Here is a 25,943-nt window from a genome sequence, read left to right as displayed (position 1 = left end):
CTTCGACTAAATAGCAACTTGTGTGACGTTGATGGATGTGGTGGACACTTGGAGAATCTGCTACAGCTTTCTTAAAAAGAAAAAAAAAAACAGCGACATAAATGAGTTGCAGGAGCAGATAAAGATTTGATAAAGAAGCTCGCATATTGGTAAACAGATGCAATCAAACAGTGGTGTGTGTGTGTGTGTGTGTTTTTTATATATATTTTATTGAATATCTGCGCCAAAGTAGATTTTAAAAAATACCTTTACAAAGACAACAATGCTCGCTTTTGATTCATTTAATTGTGTTTTTATCCGATGTACAGTAATATGTTTGCCTGTTTCTTGGGGCAACCAAAATATTCCTGAGAAGGACGCAGTGTAACAGTGATTTGAATTAATTTCTGAGTGTACCTAATGAAGTGTCCAGCGGGCGTTCCATTGCACAGGTGTGCATTCTTGCGCAATGTGGTCACCACAGGAGGGGAGTGCGTGATGTGTTTTGCGAGGATGATATTGTCTTGACGCTTTCGAGGAAGTCGTTTCACATGATCCCCAACTGAAAGTCATCATCAGATTTAACATCATAGTCGCCTTTTGCCTGCTCCTCGACAATAATGTGTGCCTCGTCTAGGTGGGCTGCATGTGATTTTTTATTTTTTATTTTAGGGGGGGGGGGCTTGTCCCTCTCAGTGGTGTCAGTGGCTCCAATAAAGACGCTTTTCCCATTTTTTTTTTTTAATAAGTGACGTTAAGCCGTGTGGGTTTTGGGGGCCTTGATTGATGGCTTCATTTGGTCATTAGTTCGACGTTATAGTTAGAAAAAGCTTTTATTCTGGGGCAAACAAAGTTTCATGATAGATTTCCCTTTTATTCAGCCCCCCTCCTCTTTTGCTGTACTGATGTGGTCGAGCAGGTTGTCTTATAGCTCTGAACCACCTGCAGCCCCCACAGAGGACCCAACACGGTCAAAGCATGAATCAGTCTCCCAGAAGCACCTTTTAAGCAACCTTACTTTCATTATTTATATACTTAAAAAAAAAAGTAACAAAAGGACATGTTCCCTGGTATTGCATCCCTCTTGGTATTTTTATTTTTCCTCCTTAATAAGCCTTCAATGTGACACTTGCACAAAATGCCCTCCAGGCAAAGGGCGGACTTTGGGTTCAATTAAGGCGGAATAATACATGTGAGATGACCACAGTCGCAGACTAAAGAATAGGGAGGAAAAAAACAGATCTTTCTTTGTTTTAATGACGCTCTTTGTGTGCATCTGTGCCATCAATGTCATGCCGGAGCTTATTCAAGTATTTAATACCTATCGTCTCTAATTCAATCCATTTTGACGTCCCTTTCTTTCCCTCCCCTTAATCGAATTTGCCAAATTTAAGCTGCCTGCCGCCTGGATTTGGGAGCACATAAAGCAGCTATTTGGGCTCTATATATCCTCGCGGAGTGACAGGGAATACTGAGGTTTGTCGTCATTCCTTAAGTAGAAAACAAGATATTTCTCAGCCACAGTGGGATTTGAACGCATTAAAATATCTCACTGCTCTGCTGTGATAAAAAAAGAAGGGGGGGGGGGAAAGGTATGGAGCGAACTGGTGTTGAAGGAACTTGCTGTCTGTCAGTGTGCTTAGCGGCGCACTGATATGGACGCTGGCTGCACAGCCTCATCTCTTGGGCTTTTAATTAACAAGCTGTCTCAAAGCTTCCATCAAACAGCACCCCCACGCCCAAACCGAGTAAATTCAACACCCCACGAGCACACTGCATGCAATATTTGGGGGAAGAAAAAAAATATCAACAAATAAAGCATTACGATGATTTGGGATGCGTTTCGAGTGCAAATCGGCGTCAGGTGCTGCTTGCGTCTGTCATGCGTAAAATGTGCACGTCTCGTACTCGCGCGTAATGGCAGTTTAAGTGATGCATGTGAGATAATATACATTATATAGCCGGCGCATATTGTTCACATCTGCTATTTAAAACAATATAAGTATTATTTGTATAGGGATATCTTTCACGCGTAATGGCGCGATGCATTCAAAGCATCTATTGTGAAGATATTCTATTCATAACACCGTTTGGACGACAGCAAATGGACTCAATCGGGTTTCTGGTTCATAAAGAGCGAAGAGGAAATAATAAAGCTTCTCTCTCTCTCTCTTTCCGTACGTCCGCACTTGGTCGTGTCGCGTCCCACGCGGGGGCAATGTGATAGCAAGGCGAGGTCAACAAGGAAGGGGTTTGGGGAGGGGGGGGGGGGTCGCTGTCCATGGTGCCACTCGGCCCGCGGATGTCAGTCATCACATTGGACAGGACAAGTTGGAAATCGATACAGTGAGAGTTGGGGCCCAGCAAGACCACCTTGACAGGGCAACACCTTCACATACTGCTAAACACTCACACACCCAAAACCCAAAATGCACGTGTGTGTGTGTGTGTGTGTGTGGTTGTTTGGGATTGCGCGTGTGTGTGTGTGTGTTCGTGGGGGTGCGTGTGTGTGTGTGTGTGTGTGTGTGTGTGTGTGTATTTGAGGCGTGATGGATTGAATGGATGTTCTGCTTTTATGAAGTTATTTCTCAGTCTTGAAGTTATGGGACGTGTTGATTTATTGTCGCAGGCTATACACGCTCGCACCGGACTTTCGTAAACACACAGGCACGCACGCAAGTATAAACACACTGGTAGGTATAAATAAATGGTTCAGGTATCAATATAAAGTAAAGACAATTCTGAACTGTCTAGCTGTGTTCATGTTTTGAAATGGTTGCAGATATGGAGGCTGAATGTTGTGTTTTCAGACCAATTTGTTTCACTGTATAGCACCCCCCTCATAAAACAAACTCAACCAAAAGATTTTTTTTAATGTTTACTTTCAACAGCTGTTTTTTTATTTGAGTAATTTAGGACACGCTGAAATAGAATTTTGAACATGCAGCATAATTGACAGTTCTTTTTATTTTTTATTTCTTTTTTGGGGGGGGGGCGCAAGAATACACAGAGTAAAAGTGATAATAAGAATCCAGTTGCCTCTGGATTTGAACTTTGCGGGATGTCAAAAACACGATTTTTAGTAAGCACATCGCTGGTTGTATTGATATTCTGACAGTAGCAAAAAAAAAAAAAAAAAGGACAATTATGTTATTAGGCTAACGAAATGCAGACAATGTGTTTTGTTGTACAATCTTCTTCTCGAATTAGACAAATATTTCATGAAGTGTTTTTATGTATTTTTTAATCCCCTGCACGATAAATGAAATGCAGGCTCTTTCTCAATTTTAATATTCTTTAGTTTAGACTCAATTTTCTCTGACCAAAACATTATGTACACCTGCACGAGCTGTATATCAAATATTCTAGTCTTAAAAATGAAAAACTCTCAGTTTTGATTGACTGAGAGAGGGATTAATTTACTGCATCAATTTGGTCATTGTTGCGTTTGTTTCCCCTCAGACAACTTCGGAAAGTACCATATTGTCGCTTTAAAAAAAAATCTAACCATGCATGCAGGAAACCTCTTTGCATTTTTTTTTAAATATAACAAAACATTCCTGAGCCAGTAACTTCAATGTAATTCTGCGTGATTTCAATTGTTTTAATACTTCCAAAAATACATCTTAGAGGCCGAGGCATTAAACCGAATTGTTACTTAGCGTTCGTTCATGCGGCGCAAGAGAGAATAAATAAGTTGATTAAACATTCTGCCAATCTGCCACCGCCTGACAGCTTTTGCTGCGGGGATAAACAGCAATAAAGTAGAGTTGGCGGGACCACCGCCACACACATCCACGCACTTGCACACACCCACGCACGCGCACCACCCTCACCAGACTCTCCTCTTCCTCCCCTTTCATCCTCCCTGCTGACTCAGGTGACAAACACAATGAGGGACATTAGAACGCCTGATAGAGGAAGAGATGGGCCCAAAGTCTAAGCCGTCTGGGAGGGGGGGGGAGTGGCGTGCGTGGGGTGGGGGTGGCACCGTGGGGCGAGTCAGGCATGCAGCAGGCTGCAGGCCCTTTAATAACTAACACACGTATTTTAACTCGCTTAACCACGGAGATTCCGAGCCCCGCCAAAGAAACGTACAAGAGAGAAGCGTGAAATGCGCATCCAAAGGCACACACACACACACCTGCCCACGGCCCCACCCAAATCAGCCACACACACACATGCACGCGCGCGCGCGCGCACAGCCGTCAGTCTACCGAATGGCAATAAGTTCATTTGGTGGACTTTCATCCCTTCGCGGCCAGCCTGTGATGAAGAAGAGGGTGCAAAGGGGTTGCCCCCCCCCCCCTTTTTCGCTGCAATAACAACTCCTTCTTTTGAGCCCACGCAGCCCACGCACGTCGTGTTTATCCTCGGAGGGATGCGTGCACATGATGAAACCCATCTATAATGTGTGATTTCATATTGCCTTGAACTCTCTTTTCTTTTTTGAACTTGTTTTGTTTTTTGTTACTCGAAAGTATGCAGGTTGCTTCGGTCATCCAGAAAAAAAGTGATCTATTTCATTCCGAAAAACAATGTTCAATTTTTCTTTTCCTTTAGTTTTTAATTATGCCATATATTTGGAAGTGTTATTCTACATATTTGACTGTTAAGTCCTATTTTATCTGTCAGTCAGATGTGAAGTGAATTTGTCAGTATAATGGAACGAACTTTATTTTTATTTAAATTTTTCTATGCAGGCAACCTATGAATCGATACATCATCACGCCCGTGCAGTCAATATCGATCTAATCTTGAATGTTGATTGGGATTCAATTCCTGGTGTTAGTTGATTATTTCGTTGTTTTGAGAACAATAAAACGTGCTTTTGGATATATCGATCAGTGATGGCAAGTAAATGATCTGAATTTGTGTTTTCATCACGTTTGTTGTAATGTTAATAGATAAAGTTAAGTTAGGTGCACATTTCTGACAAGTTGTTAATAAACTCACTAAAACATCGAAAAACCTATATATTTGAATGTAATAAATACAGATCTATGTATTATATTTCGATATATCTCCTACATTATTATTATTTATATTATATGGAAACGAATATGTATAGGGAAGGACCTCGTCCACTGAAAATAACAAAAAATGCTGTACATTTTTCCCCCCAATTTTTTTTTGTGCTTTTAAAATGCTTTTTCCCCCTGGACATGTTTGAATTTGGTTTATTTTAAACATTAAAACAATTCACACATTTTTTGTGTGATATTTTTAGAGGCCGAAAAAAATGCATTGTCTGCTGCATTTTCTTGAATTTAGAATTTTATTGTTATGTTCAGATAAGTGTGGCTAATGCAGCCACAATTATGTAGTCCTTTGGATTTTTATTTGGCTTCGAAAAATTGAATTGTATTTACTTAAATAAACGCATTTAAATAAAAGGGAGTTGTCTTATAATTTAGAATAATATTCTAAAATATTAAAACAGCCGAATGAGAGGTTTAAACTACACCGAAGAATGTTTTTGTTGAATTTACTAAATTTTATTTGTGCAAGTGGTTGCACGAAATATAATCGTCTGGATCCAGATATATTTTTTTCAGTAGACTATACATCTACTAAATAAATGTATCTGGATCCAGATGTTTTTATTTTGTGCAACCACTTGAAAAAATAAAACTAATAAATCCAACAATCATTTTTTCCCAGTGTAATAAGTCTTTATTGCATCATTATAAAGAGTGCTAAAAGGTGTATAGAAGGGGGGAAAAGTTAGTGTGGTGTATAGAACTTCTTAATATTTGGAAAAATAAGCAACTTAAATGTGCATGCACGCCATACATCGTCAAAAATTACAAATATTTGAAAATGGACGGCTCTAGCCTTTTATATACATTTTTTTCTTTTTCTTCACAAATCGTGTCAGAACGCCCAATTTGGTCCACCAAATGACTCCCCCGAAACGAGCGGCTCTAAATCTTAAAAGTCAGAGCCCATTCTTCAAATGCATTTTCCCCCTTCTTTTTTTTCTGCACGCGGGAGTGTTGAGGCCGGCAGAGAATCAGAGGAGGTGTAATTGAGGGGGCGGTGAGGGGAGAGAGCCTGAAAGCTGCTATTAAAGCCAAATGGACTCAACAACAGCGTCACAAACCAAACGAAGCTGCCAACAGCTGGCCCACCACCGGACGACATGCACGCGCACGCGCGCACACAAACATCGACGAAACAGCAAAGTTCCGCAGGGCACTATAGTCGGCCCTTTATATTTAAAGTGCAAATTGCATGATTATTAGATTCTTGGCCAAACTTGTCATTCCTTCCCAAAAACGGAGATCACCTATCTTAAAGCAAAAGTGCATGCTGCAGCCAAAAGCCACTTGGCGCCACACCTGCGCATTCTTTCTTCCTTATCAAGCTGATTATGGCTTCGGCGATTCCCTATTAGAATATGGAAGAGTTGTTTCCATTGGATTAGCTTCTCATGCGGGTCTATGAATATGTAATGAGTCGCAAGGAAACCGGCCACTGGGCCCCTGCGCGTATATTTTACATTTGGAAAAAGAAATAAGATAAATATATACATTGGATGGCTCTTTTGCAGAGGCGCAAAATGCGGAGTTTGCTGGGGGAAAAGGCTGCAGTCTGATCTTAAAGATGCACGCGATGATGATGATGATGATGATGATGATGATGATGATGATGATGATGATGATGATGATGCATTTCCATGTTTGAGCTGCTTTAGATATATTGCTGGTGATGGGCAGTGGATTGAATTGATAGAGGATGAGTGGGCGAGGGAGGAGGTGAGAGAAGAAAGAGCGTTCCTGGACTGCTGCTTGTTCAAGATATTTTCCCTTCGTAGGGCCGATAAAACATTGATTGTTGCAGTTAGTTGACCCGTAAAATTTAGGGGTTACTTTCCTCCTCGGAGCTGAGCATATCATTATGCAAATAGTGACGTGACAGTGATCCGCAGCAGTGTGTGTGTGCGTGCGTGCGTGTGTGTGTGTGTGTCAGAGGGGTGACATTCCAACTGCCTGGCTCCTTTAGCGGGAGTTCATTTTAAGAGGGGCTGGTGAGCACATCACACACGCACGCGCACGCGCACACACTCTCACAGAAGGCCTGTGCAGTGCAGGCAAGCGTGACAACAACTCTCTCAACGGGATGAAACAATTGAAATATCAAACAAGTAGAAAAGTTTTCCATGTCAAGGAGTCCTCCACGGGTTCACATTGTGAATTAAACACAGACTAGGGGAGGAGGGAAAAAAAAGCGATGATACACTTAAAAGAGTCACATGAGGATTAAATGAGGCGTCGTTTCAATGCAAGGATTAAGACCTGACAACTTGACGTGGTAATAAATCGAGCCAAACTCCGGCAGCACATCTAAATGCAGTTTTAGAATTGATTGTCATAATGTAATGAGAATTAAGTGTGTGTAAGGAACAGTTGTGAGGACTTCCACTTGTTGTACTGTAATCGACAGAAACGGGAAGTTTAAAGAAAGGCCTGATCGGATAGAAACAAATAAATATGCCTGGCAGACAAAGATGAGGGTGAATTTATTAATTTTGCTTTATCGTTTTTTTTCGCATTGTTTTTAAATAAGGCTTAACAAATATCTGATTTATGCATTTATTCACCTGCTACATCTGTTTTATCACACACTAAAAAGAAAATAGCTAAACTTTCTAGTGTTATAATGAACGATATGTAATTTGTATGCCTTGGAGTAGCATTCGGGAATCTGGAATGTCGTGTCACGTTAAAAAAACACCGATTGACCGATTGTTCAGCAGCGAATAAAGATAATCATTTACCTGCTTTTTTTTTTTTTTTTTGGCAAAAACACAAACATACTTATGGATTGAAGAAAAAAACAACTTTAAACAAGTAAAGAAAAAAACGACAATAAAATTTAAAGGTTCATTCAACTGTGACAAAATGAATTCATAATCAATATGCAAAACTTTAATTGCATTTCAAAGTTGTATTTACAGTTAGTCATTAATTGAATCAGTGTACAGTACAAAACTTTTAAAGAACTTGTGAAACACGTCAACCTTTAAGAAAAGAAATAATAATAAAAAAAAAATACACAGAACCTTCATAAAATCTAAAAATGAATGCAGGTATTTTATTAAAGGAATACAAAGAAGACTCAAGTATAGAAAATAATGTCTTCAAGAGAAATTGGCAAAATAAATCCCCTTTCATTTCTTTGCAGACAGTGCTTTGGATTTCGGCTGCTCTTTCATCTCCAGTTCGATCTTCCTTTGGCTTGTTATTAGAAGCACTGAGCCTTGTTTGTTCCCTCAAGGCAACAATATACAATTATGGAGAGAGGGAAAATGAGCAGATTTCGCCCCCTGAAAAACAGAAAGATGAGCAACGCTATCTGGAAACCAAAATCATCAAATCAAATAATAAGCATTTTTTTTTTCTCGCCGAAACCAGGAGAGATGGGAATCAAATTAAAAGGAAATTAGGCCTTGAAACCATCAGCCACAGTTGTCTCATTACAGCACAAAGATAATCCTCAAAAGCATTAAGCCACACACACACACACATTTACACACGCACAGGACGGGCATGGGAGAGAAATAGGATTTCACAGCTAAAAGTTAAACAATAGTCTCGGTGTGAAGTGAAGGGGGAATAAGGGGAAAGTACATATTTAAGAAAGTGTCTGAGGTATCATGAGATTTAGCATTGGCTTTGAGATTTGGCTAATGTCGCCACACATTAGAAGCGTATTGCGTTAAGCCTTGAGTGGTTTATGAAACTTAAAAAAATGTTATCATGTTTGTGTCACATACTCAAGATTATGTGCGACTGAGCAGCCGGTTGTCACATCTAAGAACACAAGAAAAGGACTTCAGCGGGGATGGGGGGGAATAGATATGTTATACTTTTCTCTAGCATCATTCAGGCTTAGAATAATATTGAGATCTTGGATTTCCTGACGTGTCATCTATTGGGGCTTTGTGAGTGTTGAGAGCTGATTTAGGGCTCCTGTTCAAATGCGATATCCCTTAAATCCATTTGATGCTTGACTTTAAGTGATTTTTAAATGTGCTCAGTGATCCGCATTCTAGGTACTCAGTGCAGATTGGGTTGCTTTTGTTTGTATTGGCGCATCCAATCACTTGGAGGTGCCCATTCTAAAACAGAAAAGTACCATGGAAAAGTATTTACCTGATTTCTCAAATGTAAATACTTTAATGTTTTAATGTCATCAAACAAATGTAAATAACAAAGATAACCTAAGCAAACATAAAATGCAGTCATAAAAAAGCGATCCAAAGCTATCTGGCCCTGCGTGGAAAAGTACTTGCCCCCTGTAACTGGTTGGCCACCCTCAGTGACAACAACTCAAATCAAACGTTTTCTATACCTGGCAAGTCTTTCACATCTCTGTGGAGATATTTTGGGCCACTCTTCCTTCAAGAATTGCTTTAATTCAATAACACGGGAGGGTTTTCAAGAATGAATGGCCTTTTTATGGCCATGCCACAGCATTTCAATGAGACTGAAGTCTGAACTTTGACTAGGCCACTCCAAAAGAATAATTTAAAAGAGAAAGTGTTTTTTTTTTTTAATTAAAAAAAAAAACCCATTCCTAAATTGACTTGCTGGTATCTTGGATCGTTGCCCTGCTGCAGAGCCCGAGCGCATGCCATTTTAATGCTGGGCTTACACTTAACGATTTTCACTGTCACAGACTAAAAACTGAAAGTCAGAAGGAAGTTTTAGAGTTTTACTGGACTCATTACCAGGGGCAGAGCCAGAACGTGGCTAATGGGTGGGCCTGGATAAATCCGGGTGGGCCTGAATATTTCTCTCACTGAACAAAATACTCCTATCACGACACATCATATATTCAAATAAAATGACAAACTGAATAATACCAAGTTCAGATCTTCCTTAAACAACCATAATTACACTATCCTTAATATTTACTAAAATGTTATATATAAGTATATATTTTTTCATGAATCTCACTGGTGGGCAGTCTGTCAATCTGGGTGGGCCTGTGCACACCCAGGCCCACCCATGGCTCCGCCCCTGCTCATAACACAGTTTAGTTAGTTTATTGTAAGGTAATCTCAACTGTTTTAGATGATACTTTTCCTATCCTTGGCCTTACGACAATATCAACGTGTTTGATATTATCACAAGTCCTTCAGTCTTTACGGTGAAGTGACACAACCAACAACCAGATGAGCTCTAACAAAAATGTTTAAAGCATCTAGTTAATAGGGACCATGCAAAACTCAGTTTCTGTAAAATCTCAGTCTGAGACGATAGGCTGTGACTAAAAACTCTTTAACTTGTCTTTAAAGCAGGTGTGAGATGATACTTTCCCAAGGGTCTTTTCCAAATCTTCTCAAAGTCTTCTGATGTACAGGTACCTTAAGGTCATGAACTGATGGCTGAGCATTTCTCCCTCAGGATTTTCTGGTAAACGGCAGAATTCATGGTTCCATCAATCACCATCATCCTGAAGTAGCAAAGTAGTACCAGACCATCACACCCTCACCCTGTTTGACTGTTGGCATATATGATGTTCTTTTTCTGAAATGCTGCATTACATTTACGCTAGACTTAGACACACACATTCCAAAAAGTTCAACTTTCGGCACATGAGTGCAAGTACTTTTTCACACCGGGCCAGATAACTTTGAATCAATTTTATCTTTAATAATTCAAACCTTAAAAACTGCATTTTATGTTTACTTGGGTAATCCTTTTTCTCATTTATATGTTTGATGAGCTTAAACAAAGTGGGGTAACAAAGAAAGCAAATAAGCAAATACTTTTTCACGGTATGGTACGAAGCAAAAGGAATTTGTACAAAAGTAAACAGTATTGCATGTCTGAAAAATTAGTTTGGTAAATGAGTTTAAAAAATTGTGTGCCAATTGAATCATAAAAACAACCCAACAAATGGTGAACACACTTAATGCAAAGAAGTACAACGAGCTAAAAAAAAAGTAAGAACAACAATTCTAACAACTCTGATTGCAGGGCGGTTGATGGAAGGTGTTCCACAGGGCTCTGTACCCATCCCATGTCAGCTCAGACTACACAACCTGTGGGAAGCACAAACGCTCCCACACATATTGCTGTGAAAGTTACACTCATTTAGGAGGAAAACAAAATGTTGTGATGTGCAACAACACTGAACCAAACTCTTGTCTCTTATCAAAACAACAACAACAACAAATAGCCTGGTGTGTAAAACCAGAAGGGAGAAATAATACGCAGGGAGTGGAACAAACATACCATAACCTTAGCCTCCTTTATTTGTAATCCCCCCGTACACTCGACACTATCACACCAATTAAGTAATTGTTATTGTTTTACAAATCTTGGTGTTTGCTTTTGAGGGAGCTGCTGCGTGTTGTAACCGTGTTGGATGTCTCCTCTGCCTCTTCGTCCTGTTTCGCCTCCACGCCAAAGAACCTGAAGATTGAGTCGAAACTCATCCAGGAGGTCAACTCGTGCCGTTCTGTGCCTACACCAATGACACACAAACACACACACACATCACACACACAGACGCTTTAGCAGAAGAAAACTTTGAAATCAAAGTCAAACTTCATGCAAGTGTAGAAAGAAAGACAACTGAGGACCAGGCTGCATCATAGCGATCACCACTATGATTTTCCAGTAATGCCACGACACCTCACCTTTTCACACCTATCGATCCATCCGCAGGGTACACCCTGGACTGGTTGCTGGCCAATCGCAAAACTCAAAAACATTCACCCACACTCACCACTGGTGGTGGAGAACTCACCACTTTTGTTTTTCTCATAATTTTAATAAGATGAACTGAAAGACTTCCTACTTACAGAACAGAAAAGGTCCATTCTCCCACATCATGTTCACACATTTGTCAAAACCTGCATTAGTGAGCACTTCTTCTTTACAGAGATAATCAATCCATCTCACAGGTGTGGCCTATTATGATGCTGATGAGACAGGGTGATTATTGCACAGGTGTACCTTGGGCTGCCTACAATAAAAGATCACCCGAAAATGTGAGTTTTACTTAAACACAAGGCACATGGACTACCCCCCCACCCCCGGGAAATCTAAATACAGTAAAAATGCACATTTTAGGAATGCCTTTTATTGTTTACAAACTGAGGCACAATAATCTTTGTGTCTATAATAAGCATTGTGATATACCACATATTTTTTGGGGGGCAAAGGAGAAGTGCTCTCACTAGCAAACATTTTAAGGCCCTGCTAGACCAAACCGACATCGGAGGTCGTGAAGCGTCGTGGCGTCTTTAAGCGCCGTCTGATTGGTGTAGTGGCCACCGTCGTAGTGTTGTAACCGTAACGTCTGTAAGCGTCTTGGTGGCGGTTACGTATGTTGAATCGGTGTCGCCAGTCGTGACATTTGGTCACTCAGATTGGCTGTTAGCTAGCAAATCAGCGCTCGGAGCACCAACGGGAAGTGACAAATGCAGAAAAACAGTGAGCATGCCTCCGCTGCCTTAATCTTCTTACAGGTACAAGAGCGAGGGTTGACAATGTAAGTATTTCACAATACCGTGACAAGAACGTGATGGTTTACTTCACGTGGGAGTTCATCGTGAGCGAAGAATATAGCTGAATGCATTGTTTACGTTTTTATAATCCGCCCACGGCCAACAGCTTTCCGGTTGGATTTTTCTAACAATGAGAAATAGTGACTACCGCCGCCGATGGTATGGAAGGGTATTACATCTTATGCATGCGCAGAAGGTACTTTAATGGTCAGCGTCGCTGTCTGTCGTTGCAGTGTGTTTTGCCAGAGTGACGTGCCGACAGACGGCCGGACGCCACAGGGGGTAAGCGTCTGTCACTGTTGGCCAGCGTCTTTTCGGTGTATCAGGGCCTTTACAGAGATGTTGGAACAATATTTGAGAGAAAAAAAGGCCTTTGTGTACACTGAAAAAGTCAAGATTTTTAAGTTAGTCTCATAAAAATAAAAAAAATCATTCATCTCTAACCAAGCAGTCCTACAATCTCAAACTATGTCGTCATTAAAACGTGCGTCAGGAACTCGCCGCTCATCATAATTTGCTACTTAAGGTAGCAAAATAACACCAAGCAACATTTACAGAATGCCTTCATATTTAACCATTTTCAGGCTACAACCTTTTGAAGTAGTGCTCTCAAATCTGAATATTTTATTGAAAAAAACTCTAGCGCCTGAAGGGTTCCAACCAAATACACCATAGCGTCTCCCAAGTTCCTAAAGACATGGATGGAATTGTAAACAAACTAGAAATAGTAACCTGATCCACACCAAAACTGGAAGGACCATGGCTGCTGCAAAGCTCAGTAGAAATAAGTCTTGTAGACTTTGTATCGCTCTGAGATCAAACAACGATGAAAGCAGAAAATGCGATGACTTAAGACTCTCAACTTCCTCGGTGCACTTCTCAGGCCTGAATCATGAGAGTCAGGACACCCGCTGACCCGCTGGCCCAATGGGACGGACTTAATATGTTATCCAAGCAGATAGCTGATAATCAACACCATTGCTCGGTCTTCTTTCCATTTCAGGCCTTCCAAACAAAACCGGCGTTATGCACAAAGGATGCACTAAGCGAAACCAGTGGAGCGGTGGTCCTTCATTCTAAAGAGTCGATTGAGGGAAGCGGAGGTAGAAGCGGGGAGAGGTGGCTGAGGGGGTATATACGGTGGGCTGGTCGTCTACTCGTGCTGGGTTTCTCTACGAGCTCTTCCAGGTTAGACAGTTCCCAAGTTGGGGTCACACTGCATTTTGAAATCTGGTACATGCGCCTCAGGTTCCTCCAGAGTGAGGTCTAAGGTAGTGACTGCCATACCTTGGCTTGGTGCTGGAGTGCCCGCAATGAGGACAGCTTGCGGCTGCTACCCAACATGTTCCAACACTTGCTCAAAAGCCAGAGAGCAAAGTCTGATTAGTTCATCGTAGAAAAAAAGTTGAGTGAATAAGGGAACTAAAAATGAATAAAAAAAATTTAAAAAAATCGACACAGTCATGGCTCGGAACTCGAAAAACGTACGTAAACTGGGGCACTCGTAAAACAAGTTAGCACTATACCAATAAGTTGACCATTAAAGGGACGATGCTGTTGGCCATGTTTTCACTAAAAAGTTCATTTTATATATTTTTTGATCAGGAAAATGGAAAGAGTTGTCATTTTCTATTTCATCAATACATTTGGGAGAAATTAGGAAATAAATAATAAATAAGTGACTCCATGAATAACGCCTCTTGTTAATGAGGAGAATGGACGCGCCCCCCCTACCGTTCTATCCTTGTTCAGTCGGAGTCACTGGAGGGACCGATTACAAACTCTCCATTGGAAATCATTGTACTTTCATTGCTTATAACGTCAATTGGCACCCAAATTTATGTGTACATCCCTACTAATGCCCACTTCAACATATGGCGACTTGCGCTGCGATGTGGCTCAGTTTTTGATATTCACAAATGTCACAGAAGTGTAAAAAGAAGTTATCTGCAATCGTAATATTTTGATCTGAAAGTAGTATGGTGGTTATTTTTTGTATGGTTACTAAATTGCCTCACACACACATACAATAACCTTCAGGTTAGAAACTGAAGCTGCTTTGCGACTACTGTACCTGTAACTGAACTTGAGAAGACTCCCTTTCTTCTTCTTTTTTTTTTTTTTTAACCTCCCAGTGGGAGATTAAAATTTTCAGAGAGCAGATATTTAGACTTTTGTGTTTACAGACAGAGGAATGAGTGAACACATCCCTGGAAGTAATGCGTTTTCTGTTTTGAATTTTTTTTTTTTTATCTGCATACTTAAGACTTCTTTTTTGTCGGTACCTGTATTTGTTTGCGATGATAAGAATATTGAAATAGGCTCTCCTAATTTTCTACGGAGGATTAAAAAAGGATAAGCTTGGTATCTAAAATCAGTTCATGCAGTGAGCAGAAAAATGTTGAAAAGTGCAACCTTGCTTTCCTGCTTTCTCCTTCCTCTCTTTGCCTCCTCCTCTCCACTGTGTACAGGAGATTGGCTATAAAAAGATAGACTAGAAGGCCGCGGGGATACAATTAGGCAGCACCTTAAAGGCTCTCTCACCGTCGCCGGGCCTCTGATGACCACTGCGCCGACCCCATGTTTATTAGATTGACCTCTGCCTGGACGCATTAATAGAGATGTCGCGTTGCGCACGCGTGCGTTTGTGTGTGTACAAGACCGTCGAGCTTGGGCGTAAAACTTTGGAGGTTTCTGCGGTCTTTGTTCCAAGTTGCGTGGAAGGGTTTGAGAGAGAGAGAGAGGCGCTTTTTGGATCGAAGTCAGCACCTCGGGTCAAGTTTAGCAGTCTGACAATCAGAAGAGCAAATAAGCCGCCATTCTCGGTGAGTGTGCTCCCCGTGCGGGGCTCCCTTTAACATGCGCCTCTGGAAAAGCCAAACACAACCTTCTCACACTGCTTATCTATCATTTATATCCAATTTGAGGCAAAATGTTCCTCTCGAACTACTTTCGACTTGTGTTTTGTCCTTTCTACCCCCCCCCCAGCACAAGCGATCAATGCCGCAGTGCTCTACCGTTCACCCTGAACTGCCGGTGAACTCCCACGGAACGCCGCCAGGCTCTCCAACCCGTATCCCGTCGGTTGAGGGTCACCAGGGGGGCGTCGCTGTGCCAATATGCAGATGAGCCCATGCCCCTCCGATGACTCTGGTCTTAAGCTCCGCCACCCTCTTAAGCCCCGCCCCCCCCTCCATAGGGTGGCGGCTTTGAATTGAGGGTCGACCCCCCCTAGCAACATTCGCACACATCAACCTGCTCTGACACACTAAATAGGCCTTTAACAGCGTAAGCACACCCTTCCATTAATTGCCAAAGTGTGTCGCACCTAATGGAGGTTGTCAGAGATGCGATGTGATCACTGATTTATAGGCGGAACCCCAATGGCCAGCCTTCATGAGCCACGCAAGGCTGAAAGGGTGGGGGTGGAAGCAAAGAGGTGGGATGGGGGGGGGGAGATTACCTCAGCGATGGCACAAATCAAATTAATGCCTTTAAAAGATGTGGGGATCAATGAGGTGTCATCCAGCTAGACACTGCGAGTGTAAAGTGACCCCATAAACATGACAGGACAGCGTTTTAGCAGCTGAATGAAAATGTTTATCAAGAGATAAGTGGATTTATTTATGAGCAATTAAACTAAAACACTGCAAAATAAAGTCAGTCATTGAAATATTTGGGGTAATTTGCACAGATGCTTTTGGAAATAAAGCTCCTTGTGTCCTTTCCCCCGTTACCACAATCATTAAAACTACATTAGTCTAAGTCCAAGATAAGTGCAATATTATACAAATATTATACAAACATGTGTTACCAATAATGTGACAGCTAGAACCAAAACACTGGCGACTGTCAATTGGTTAAAAAAAAAAAAAAATCCTGGATCCACTATTTATACCAAAGAATGATCCATTCTTCATTGAAACATGAAACATATAACGCCTCATTCGTCATTTCGATTTTGTGATGATTAAAATGAGCCAATGGGCAAGTTTCGACAGATAATAGGGACAATGACAACTGCAACATGAGTGTTGAACACACCTCAGGTTGTACCACTTGGAATTCAGTCACATAAATCTTTCAAGGTGTGAATTCAAACAGGCCCAATCAAGGATGCCACCGGAGTTTTTTTTTTTTTTTTTTTTCCAGCTTTGGCAAACCGTGTTAAGATAAGAAAAATGTGAGAGGGGGAGAAGAATATAAACAGAAGTTATGTGCGGGACAAACTGTGTTTGGTGGTTTAATTGAAACGTTTCAGTGTAGCAGTAATATTGGTTGTTCTTTGCAGAGGATGAAGAATCTACGTGTAAAAATTAAGAATGTTCATAAAATGTATGCCATGCACGTCGTCATTAAACTTAACACTGAGGTTGTTTTTTTTTTATCATTGACATAGTTTTTTTTTTTATCTTTATTGGTTTTCCGACATATTTACTACATGTGTCTGGGATATTATGATATCAAGATACCAGCTGTTCAACTTTACAGGTTTTATACTATACATGTGTATTGCTTTCATACTCAATTCATGAAGTCAAACTCTTGGCTTTGTTTTTGAGTCTTTTTGTGCGTGTGCGTGCGTGCGCGTGTGTGCGCGTGTGTGTGTGTGTGTGTGTGTGTGTGTGTGTGTGTGTGTGTAGGCGGTATCACTTTTGCCACAGCCACACTGCGTATCTGATCCCTGATATTTAGCCTCGTCCTCTGTCACAGCCACTGAAGACCTCTCAGGGTAATTGACTGACGGTTTGATCTCCTGTGTCTACACTGCTATACAGCCATTTGCCACTTGCAAGCATTTCCTCATGCATGGCGCACACACACACACACACGCACCCACACACACACACACACACTCCTCTCCCTACAAACGCACACAGTTGTTATCGTTTGTGTGCAGCGGGGAAAGGGAACAAGAGAGGAGGAGAGCTGTTAAAAAGGAAACACAGAAACTCCTCCATAGCTATGGGCCATGCTTTCTTCCCTGCGCAGCAAACGCCGCGTGCTGTTACAAATGGTAATCTGCTCTGATTGTCACCAATTTCAAAACAAACGCTAGGTGACTGAAAAGCCAAAGTGACGCCCCGAGTGATACTACGACAGAAAGCCTGAATCAAAGCGTGCCGGCTATAATTAGGTTCCATCTGGGCGACATTATTTAAAGTTGCAACAGTTAATTGCTTGTGTACAAATGGCCCATTTTATTTGAATCAAACTCTTTTTTTTTTCTTTTCTTCTTGGTGATTCGTAATTACACTGATGCAAAGAGAGGCCATATCTCTGTAAAACACTTATCAAGAGGACTTTGGGACATGGGGAATGTAAAGTGATGATCTTTTTCACAAGGTGAATTACATTTCTTGATACAATTAATAAACCGCCTTGACATGTGGGTTAAGCATTTGATGAAGTCCGATTTAAATAAATGAGTTGGCGAACGATTTAATCACAGTAAGAGTAGAAATGACAAAAACGGAGTAGCAAAAAAAAAAAAGGGCAGATGATATTAAAAAATGCAGAAGCAAACATTTTCTCATTTCCTTTTTGATCCAAATGGAGCACAAACAAAGCGTTTTCTTATCAATTTCCTCACGACGGTAACCTAAGCTTTTATTTTATCTCGGTGTGGGGCCATTTCGGAGCGGGCCCTTGCTGGATGTAACCTTAGCCGGGCCGCTGTTTGTGGAAACTATCTGTTGCATGGATCAGCGGTGGGGAAGCACTATCTGTATCCTGGTTGTCAGACGGTCGGATTTCCGCCGCTGACGCTCTCTGATATTAAACGATCTTCCGTGATGTTCGCGGAGAAGGCAAGTATGTGTGCCTTGCACCATTTTGCGTGTTTTCGTCTTGCACGCAGACAGGCAAAAAGGTCAAGAATGTCGTTTGACCCCCCATGAGGCTGTGGGCCATGTTGCCACTGGAGATGAGGTCAAAAGGAGCCCGGGCAGGTGACAGCTGCTCAGTCGCGCTGCCACAGAAAGTCGGTCTTCTCAAAGAAAACACGCAAACCTTGTCTTCACTCCAACGGCTAATTAAATCCAAATCCATCCCGCTACACAATTTCCACTCGGGGTGAAGACATCCACTACTGACATGCTTTTAATCAGGATTTGTTTACGCCATACCCTGGTATGCATCTAATTTTTAATAAAAAGCAACACAGCGCTAAGGTTTAACACCTTGACAATAACAAGAAAGATTGAAAATATTTTAGAAAAACAACAAGGTATCTATCAAAACTGAGCTTGTTTTTGCACTAGGGCTCCTTCCACTTGAATGCAAATCATTTTTAATGCTAGTCAGTTAAGTGGGATCTGCGTTTCCCCATTCGTACAGCTTTTAATTACTTGTCTTATTATTGTGTGCTGTTGTTGGACAAAAACAAGGCAGAACTCATTAATCGCCTAGAGATGAGGAACCTGAATCGCTAGCTACAGGGGCCGTTGCGGGGACTCACTTGGAATTAAAAACCACTAGAGACAAACATTGAGAGGGAACAGAATGTCATTGAAAACACAAGCAGCTTTATATTCAATTTCCAGGAGAAACAAATACAAATGAAAACATTAAGTGACAACATTAAATGGGGTAGAAAGCCCACAAAATCCACAAAAACGTGCAACAGTGTACTATCCTCTTGTCACCTTGCCTTCCCTTCTTGACACCTTCCACTGAGTGTTTTTTTTTAACTTTGTTTTTTTTCAATATATTGATGTGAATAAGTGGCCTTGGCTTTCAAAAAGGACCCTCGATTTTATAGGCTTGGAACACACAAGTTACAAGATAAGCCCGACCCAAGGACGGCATGGCCTATTCGATAGCAGAGTCAAACTTGGCCCTCTTCTCTTCGGTGGAAAACGAAGGGCCACACATGCTGTGGCCTTGACAGCATCGCTCTGAGCCAATTGTTTGGGATGCGATGCTTCAAAGCGAAAGGAAGAAGAGCTATTATTAACATTTAATGGCTTGCACTTCATTGAGACTTCATCCTTCAGAATGACAAAGTAATTTAATAGCACGAATTGAAATGCGCTAGGCGGCACAGTGGTCGAGTGGTTAGCATATGTTTCTCACAGTTCTGAGGTTGGGGTTCAAATCTCAGCTCCGGCCCTAATGTTGTCCCTTGTGTGGGCTTTTCTCCATGTACTCTCACTTCCTGTCGCATTCCAAAAAAACATTCATGTTGGGCGACATTGTGTGCATTTTGCTAACACGATGTACATAACGTCTAAATCCAATGAACAGATTGAGAAGTATTAACATTGGACTATACAGTGATTTAAAACAACCATCAACTTTTATAATTCCATCAATAAGCAAGGCGACACAATACTCATTTGCTTTGACAAATGTATGCAGGAAGTAGGAATGTTTACAACACAAAAATAATACAACTTAGAATGTGCTGCACTGAGCAGATAAGAAACAGTATAAATGCGTGACAACTTGACAAAACAGGATTTACGTGTGTGTGACGTCATGACCGTACAGGTATTTGTGTCAGTTTTATGATGGGGCGAGAGTGCAGGAAGAGCAACTGAGACATTTTCAAAACAGGAAGCGGGGGCATGTGACACAAAAACAATACAATATCATTATGTGCAACGACTTGATAAAAAAGATAGTAAAGTCCATCCATCTATCTAGCTAGCTAGCAAGCTATCTGTCTGTTTATCTATCTATCTATACACATCTATATATTTGATGATCCAACACTAACACTCACGCTGCAGCGAAAGTGTAATTAAGGTTAGCACTGTCAACAATGCACAGGCCTCCTTACACGTCCAGGCCCTTTGTTCCATATGTAGGATAACTGGTTGGCGCTTAAATAGCAAACACTCCTGAGCTGCTAGCTCGACTGACATCTTTTTGTTTTTGGCCTATTGAGGAGCAATGAAGAGCTTCTGTTTCTACGGCTCGGCACAATGCGTTTCAAAAAGCAGCACAGCTGATAGAAGAACCCCCCCCCGTAAGAGATTGGCTATCAGCAAACACGCATGTGTATTTAGAGTTAGCGCCAACACACACTTGTCAAGAATCCCGGGCAAAGATCACAACACGCAACATTGCCAAAGACTGGACTGACCATGTGCACACTCAATACACGAGGAAAATCACATCAAACTGCAGTGTCTGCACCACTTCACTATACTACGCTCACTCCTTCCTCACACGCGCGCACAACCTCAGCTCCACTTCAACACAATGAGGTCTGAAACACACAGGACGCGCAGACACACACACTGCGCAGACTCTCCTTGGCACCTTAAGGACAATGCCAGGCGAAGAGAAGCGCACACACTTGCACACAAACATGCGCCATCCCACAATTTGAGACATGCACACATCATCGAGTGACAAAAGAGGCGGTGGAGGAGGGGAGGGCTACGAGAGGGCCCCCCCTGCACCTGTAAGAAAGACAGGCTGCATTCAACATCAATGCTGACTGAATAGGCAGCCTTGAGAGTGAGAACCCCCACCCGAGTGCACACTCCGCCGTGCTGATCACACACACCTTGCATAGAGGCCTCCTTCAATAACCAGGTTGTGGAAGTTCACACCAATGCCAAAATCATTTTCCAATACAAGTTAATATTTCATACCTGAAGGTGTTAGATTCCGGGAACAAGCAATAGTTTGCGGCGATATTTGAAAGGATTTTTTTCCCCCATTAAAAAAGACTAGGACACAAAATCTCCAACCTTGGGTTGTAAATGTGTCGCTCCGCCCTCACCATTTTCAGTGACTGATATACCAAATAAAAACATGTGTTATAATTTCGACACAATATACATATTTGTGGCAATATAAAGCTTGAAGAAGACTCAAGTCCTTGCACAAAAGCAGTCATGACCACCACTTCAATCTTTTATAACACACACATGAATGGTAGTCGTAGGGTAGCGATGACACAACACTTGCGTCAGTGATGGCCAGATCACTAGACTTTTGAATATGAAGTAAAAAGATAAACTCACGAGTGAGGCTGTTTCCATGTTAACAAAATGTGTGCACTCGTGAACATGGAGTCGTGTTCCAAAGAAGATTCAGTCAAATGATTTTCCAGTGACTGATGTTCAAGTATATCAATTTCCTCATAAATATGGCGGATAGCACTGAAGTTCTGGAGGAGATGAAGTGAAATTAATAAGAAGAAGAGGCAGAGAAAGTCACCAAGTCCAACTAAACTCCAGTAATTAGTGGTCGTTTCCACAGAGTAGAGAGAATATAAACTACCAGTCAAAATTTTTGAAACACCTTCTCATTGTATTGAATAAAGAAATGTCTCCAAACCTTTACTGTAACATCTGTGTACATTTCTGTTAGACCATCTACAGTGTTTCACGGGAGATGTTCGCAATACGATAGTGGATTTTTATTGGGTGAAATTATTATGGTTTGGTTGGAAATGTTGGTGTGTAATTCTCTTTTGTGTCAATTTGGGTTAGAGTTAGGGAGAGATAACGTGCTTGATGCAAGCATGCTTGACTTCGTATATGGAACTGTGCAAGAAAGACGCTAAGTGTCTTTCAAGCGTATATTAGAGGTAAAACTAAAATAAAACGTTTTTATATGGTTTCTATATCGTAATTCTGGAACTCCTGCGATGAACCCATTTAGGCCGGGAGGGCATAACCACGTTTGTACCACTATAGCCGGGAGTGTTTCAATCTGTTACAGTGGCTGAGATATCAATTATTTTGGAGGTGTTGAATTTCCGGATAAACTTTTAGAAGGAAAGGTTTTAGAGGATGATTCTAAAGTCGCCCTTAGGTTGTAGAGAGATGTTTTGCCAGGCGCTAAAGGCCTTAAAAAGGAAGTGAACCCAAACATATTTTTTTCAAGAATATGTTCAATGCAAGCCCACTACTTGAAACAAGTCATTCTGATAAATATTGCGTTTGTGGAATTGATCTACCCATTTTTAGCCATTTCCGGGGGCGGCCATTTTGTCACTTCTGTCGACTGAAAATGACATTGAAGTTGCTCAGGTCTGAGGTAACGACCAATCACAGCTCACCTGTTTTCTGAAGCTGAGCCATGCCTGGTTGTTGTCTGAGCCCTGCGATGTTATTCTCAGTCGACAGAAGTGACAAAATGGCCGCCCCATGAGATGGCTAAAATGGGTGTATTTTGCTGCTTAACTCATATTCCACAAACGCAATATTAATCAGAATGCTGTGTTTCAACTTGTGGGCCTGCTGGGAACATATTCTTGAAAAAAAAAATGTGTTTGGGGTGATTTCCACTTTACTGGGTTAATGGAGGTTCCCTGTATTATCTTTGAAAAGGTACTTATAGTTGAACCTAATGACAATGAGTGCATACTGTACAGTGTACACAGCTCTTGTCTGAGGCAAAACAGGAAAGGGTGGGCACCAAGGTAAGAGAAGTGGATGTGACAACCAAACAACCGTGTGATTTTCATACACTTTTAACTGCGATGCACATTTATTATTGGAATAGACCCGGAGAGCACCACGTGAGTGACTCAAGTGGCTTTTTGTCTCAAATGGGCACCCACACGTACACCTGCTATTCACATTTCCAACTACTTGTCACACGACCTTGTGATCCTGTGCGATCCGGAGAGAGGAAGGTTGTGCGTACGTGCCACGGTGTGTTTGTGTTTATGTGCGAAAAGAACCGACGGCGGGAGTCGGCGAGGTGTGCAAAAGAGAGGACGGGAGATGAAGTAGGGAGAAGAGGAGAAAGGTCAGCTGAGGGGGAGGAGCAGGGCAGGGGTGGAGATAGCAGCGAGTGGGTGTTGAGGGCGGGACAGGTCTGAAATAGATCACTTAAGGGAACAAAGTGTAATTAATGGGTCGCCATAGATAAGAGGGCACTGGCCCTATCGGGGGAATGTGCTAATGGAGTTGACACACACTCAACAAGATCAGTGGACGACTCCTATTTATTGCGTGTGTGTGTGTGTGTGTGAGAGAGATCGTGAACGAGGGTTGTATGCTTGTATGCTAAGAGAACACAAAAACACGGCTAAGATGTTACCTCCTTGTAATCAGAGAAAACCCAAAAGGAAATACTCGCACACAAACAGAGTTTTTGTTTTGTCCTACTTCATTCAATCATATAACACAAACATCTATGGGAGTCAGCGCCCCCCCCAAAACTCACGTAGATGCAGAGCGTCAAATCAAAACATGAGTGATGTTATTAGTGTTGGCGGGCCAGAGCGCCTTCGGTGGCGGGGATGTGCTTGTTTACGGAGTGATGGAGTGGGAGGAAGCGGCTTACTGGAGAGCCGGGTCTGACCCCAAGTGTTCCAAAGAGAAGCAAATTGACACAAACCTCCCCTCCAACTTCCTGTCTGCGTGTGTCCCTGCGTCAGGGGAACCCGGCTGGAGCCAAGCAGCCTGCCCAAGATATGTTTGTGAGTGTGTGCGGTGGGTAAATCTCTCGTGTTTGGAGCCTGGCCCGGGAGGTTGAGGGAAGCGCCCACGTGCCTTGGAACAGTGAGATGGCCTGTGATGGACAAGGCAAGACAAGGAGGATTTCCCTTGTTTGTCTCACAGAGGGAGCAGCCGTGTCGTACACACACACTTATACACGCGCACACGTACGCACACCGAGGGAGAAGTCTGTCTCCCTTGTTGTGCATGTGTGAGGCGTGAGGAGAGAGGTCAGACAACGGACCGGTTTTGTGTTTGTGTGTGGGTGTTTGTGTGTGTCGGTGTGCGTTCAGGGTCACAGCCCCCAGGGCCATGTTCTTCAGTCGGCTTTAGTCGGACAAACCAAGGCTACATTAATGCACTGCATGACTTAATAATGGAGACCCCATAGGCCAAACCTCAGGTCTGTTTACACGAGGCGGTTTCAAGCCCAAAATGATAAATTTGTCATTTTCTTGCATAAAAATGCAAAAAAAGTGTTTGCGTGGTAACAGTGTACACACCACCTCTGCTTCACAGTTTTGAGGTTGAAGCTTAGGGCAAAAGGAGTGCATGTATATTATTTTTCACCAATTACTGACCGACTTGGGATGCATATTACTAAAAGGGATACTTTTGTCAATGTACAGTACATGGAACCTTGCTGTTTTGTGACTGTACCCTCGGGTAAGAGAAAAAAAAAAATCACAATTAGGGCTGCTTATTGACGTGGACACTGTCAGGAAGAAGTAGTCATGGTAACCGCGGCAACAATTGTTCATTCTATGCATGACAGTAACACGCCGCGAACGCAGTGAGAAAGCCAACTTCAAAATAAACCTTACCTTGCCAAATAATATATGGATATCAATGCCTTCAATCAATCAATGCCAAGGCCTTTTATTTGAAAGATGTTCCCGGATTGGTTCGGGCCGTCACAAACTGTTGCTACCGATGTCAACAACACGTTGTCGTCTAAATGACTTAATTAGGCTGACAATGTATTGTATGCGCCTGTTGCCTCCAGCATTAGCGTATAACAGCATTAGCCACTAGCGGCGAGAGCCGTCGGATTACTTTGCAAAGGCATTTTTAATAGATGCAAATGACTCTGCACACTTTGATTCTGACACCAAGACACCGTTGCTGTTCCTAATGATCACTTTTCAACAAACCAGGCTTACTCTAGTGTGTTGTTTTAGGCGGCAAAATCGCCTCGTCTCGGAGACCACAAACTATGGGGAGAAATTTGCTTAAATATGGAAATAAAAAAAGAAAGACTTACTGAATTTATATGAACATATATAATGTCAAAAATGGTGCATATTAATGGTTAAAAATGGACTGTTTTTTTATTCAATAAAACTTGTTTAAAAAAATGGGGAGTTTAAAAAATTGGGGAATTTGAAATTGTCTGCCGCTGCGCAGTTACAATTTAATTATAAAATGTTGATTATCTAAAAATGAAAACCAGTCGGTCGTTCTTTATTAGGTGGAAATGTGTTTTTTGTGTCTTCTGTAATCTTCAACCAAGCCCAAAAAAAAAAAAAAAAAAAAAAAAAAAATCTGAATAATTTATTAGTATAATTTTCAGTAGGATGTCCGGATATCAAAATATTCGTGAGATGCACCCCTACTCACCAATTAAATCAGTAAAATGTTTCCTCTTCATGCAGGCAAACTTTACGTCAGCCTTTTTGAGGAGTCTGCAAAAGTAAAGCGACTGCAAGAATCTTAAAACACAAGGGCGTATCCTCAACAGCACTTAGAGTGGAGTTGTAGTGCGCTCGAGGTGCGTCTTAAATCCTGCCTTGTGCTCTTGTGCATGTCACGATAAGTGTTGCGTGTGTGATGTAGCATCGGGGGGTTAAATGTTTGGGGACTCATCTCCAAACTGTCAGGACAAGGGGCGAACAGCCTCAAAGACTCCGTGACGGACAGACGACTGCTCCCAGCATATCTCTACTTTGTCCTTGGACTGTCTGACTAGCAGTGGAGGAGGCGAGCGAGATGGGAGCCAGCAAGCGGGAACAAGA

The 25,943-nt window shown here is 41.8% G+C and overlaps 1 protein-coding gene across 3 annotated transcripts in view; it reads right to left on the bottom strand.

Moving 5' to 3' along the window:
- Positions 1-7,891: 7,891 nt before the first annotated feature.
- arb2a (ARB2 cotranscriptional regulator A) overlaps positions 7,892-25,943 on the bottom strand; it is a 155,280-nt gene continuing 137,228 nt past the window's right edge. For all 3 annotated transcript variants that reach the window (XM_086031411.1, XM_086031413.1, XM_086031412.1), the window contains exon 11: positions 7,892-11,463. In XM_086031411.1, the coding sequence (XP_085887537.1) occupies positions 11,309-11,463 (155 nt within the window). In that variant the 3' untranslated portion in view covers positions 7,892-11,308. The remainder of the gene's footprint in view (positions 11,464-25,943) is intronic.

This window comes from Filicampus tigris, chromosome 5, assembly GCF_054856515.1.
Source record: "Filicampus tigris isolate MCC_2025a chromosome 5, RoL_Ftig_1.0, whole genome shotgun sequence".
Lineage (NCBI taxonomy): Eukaryota > Metazoa > Chordata > Actinopteri > Syngnathiformes > Syngnathidae > Filicampus > Filicampus tigris.
This window is presented reverse-complemented; position numbering and strand designations above follow the sequence as displayed.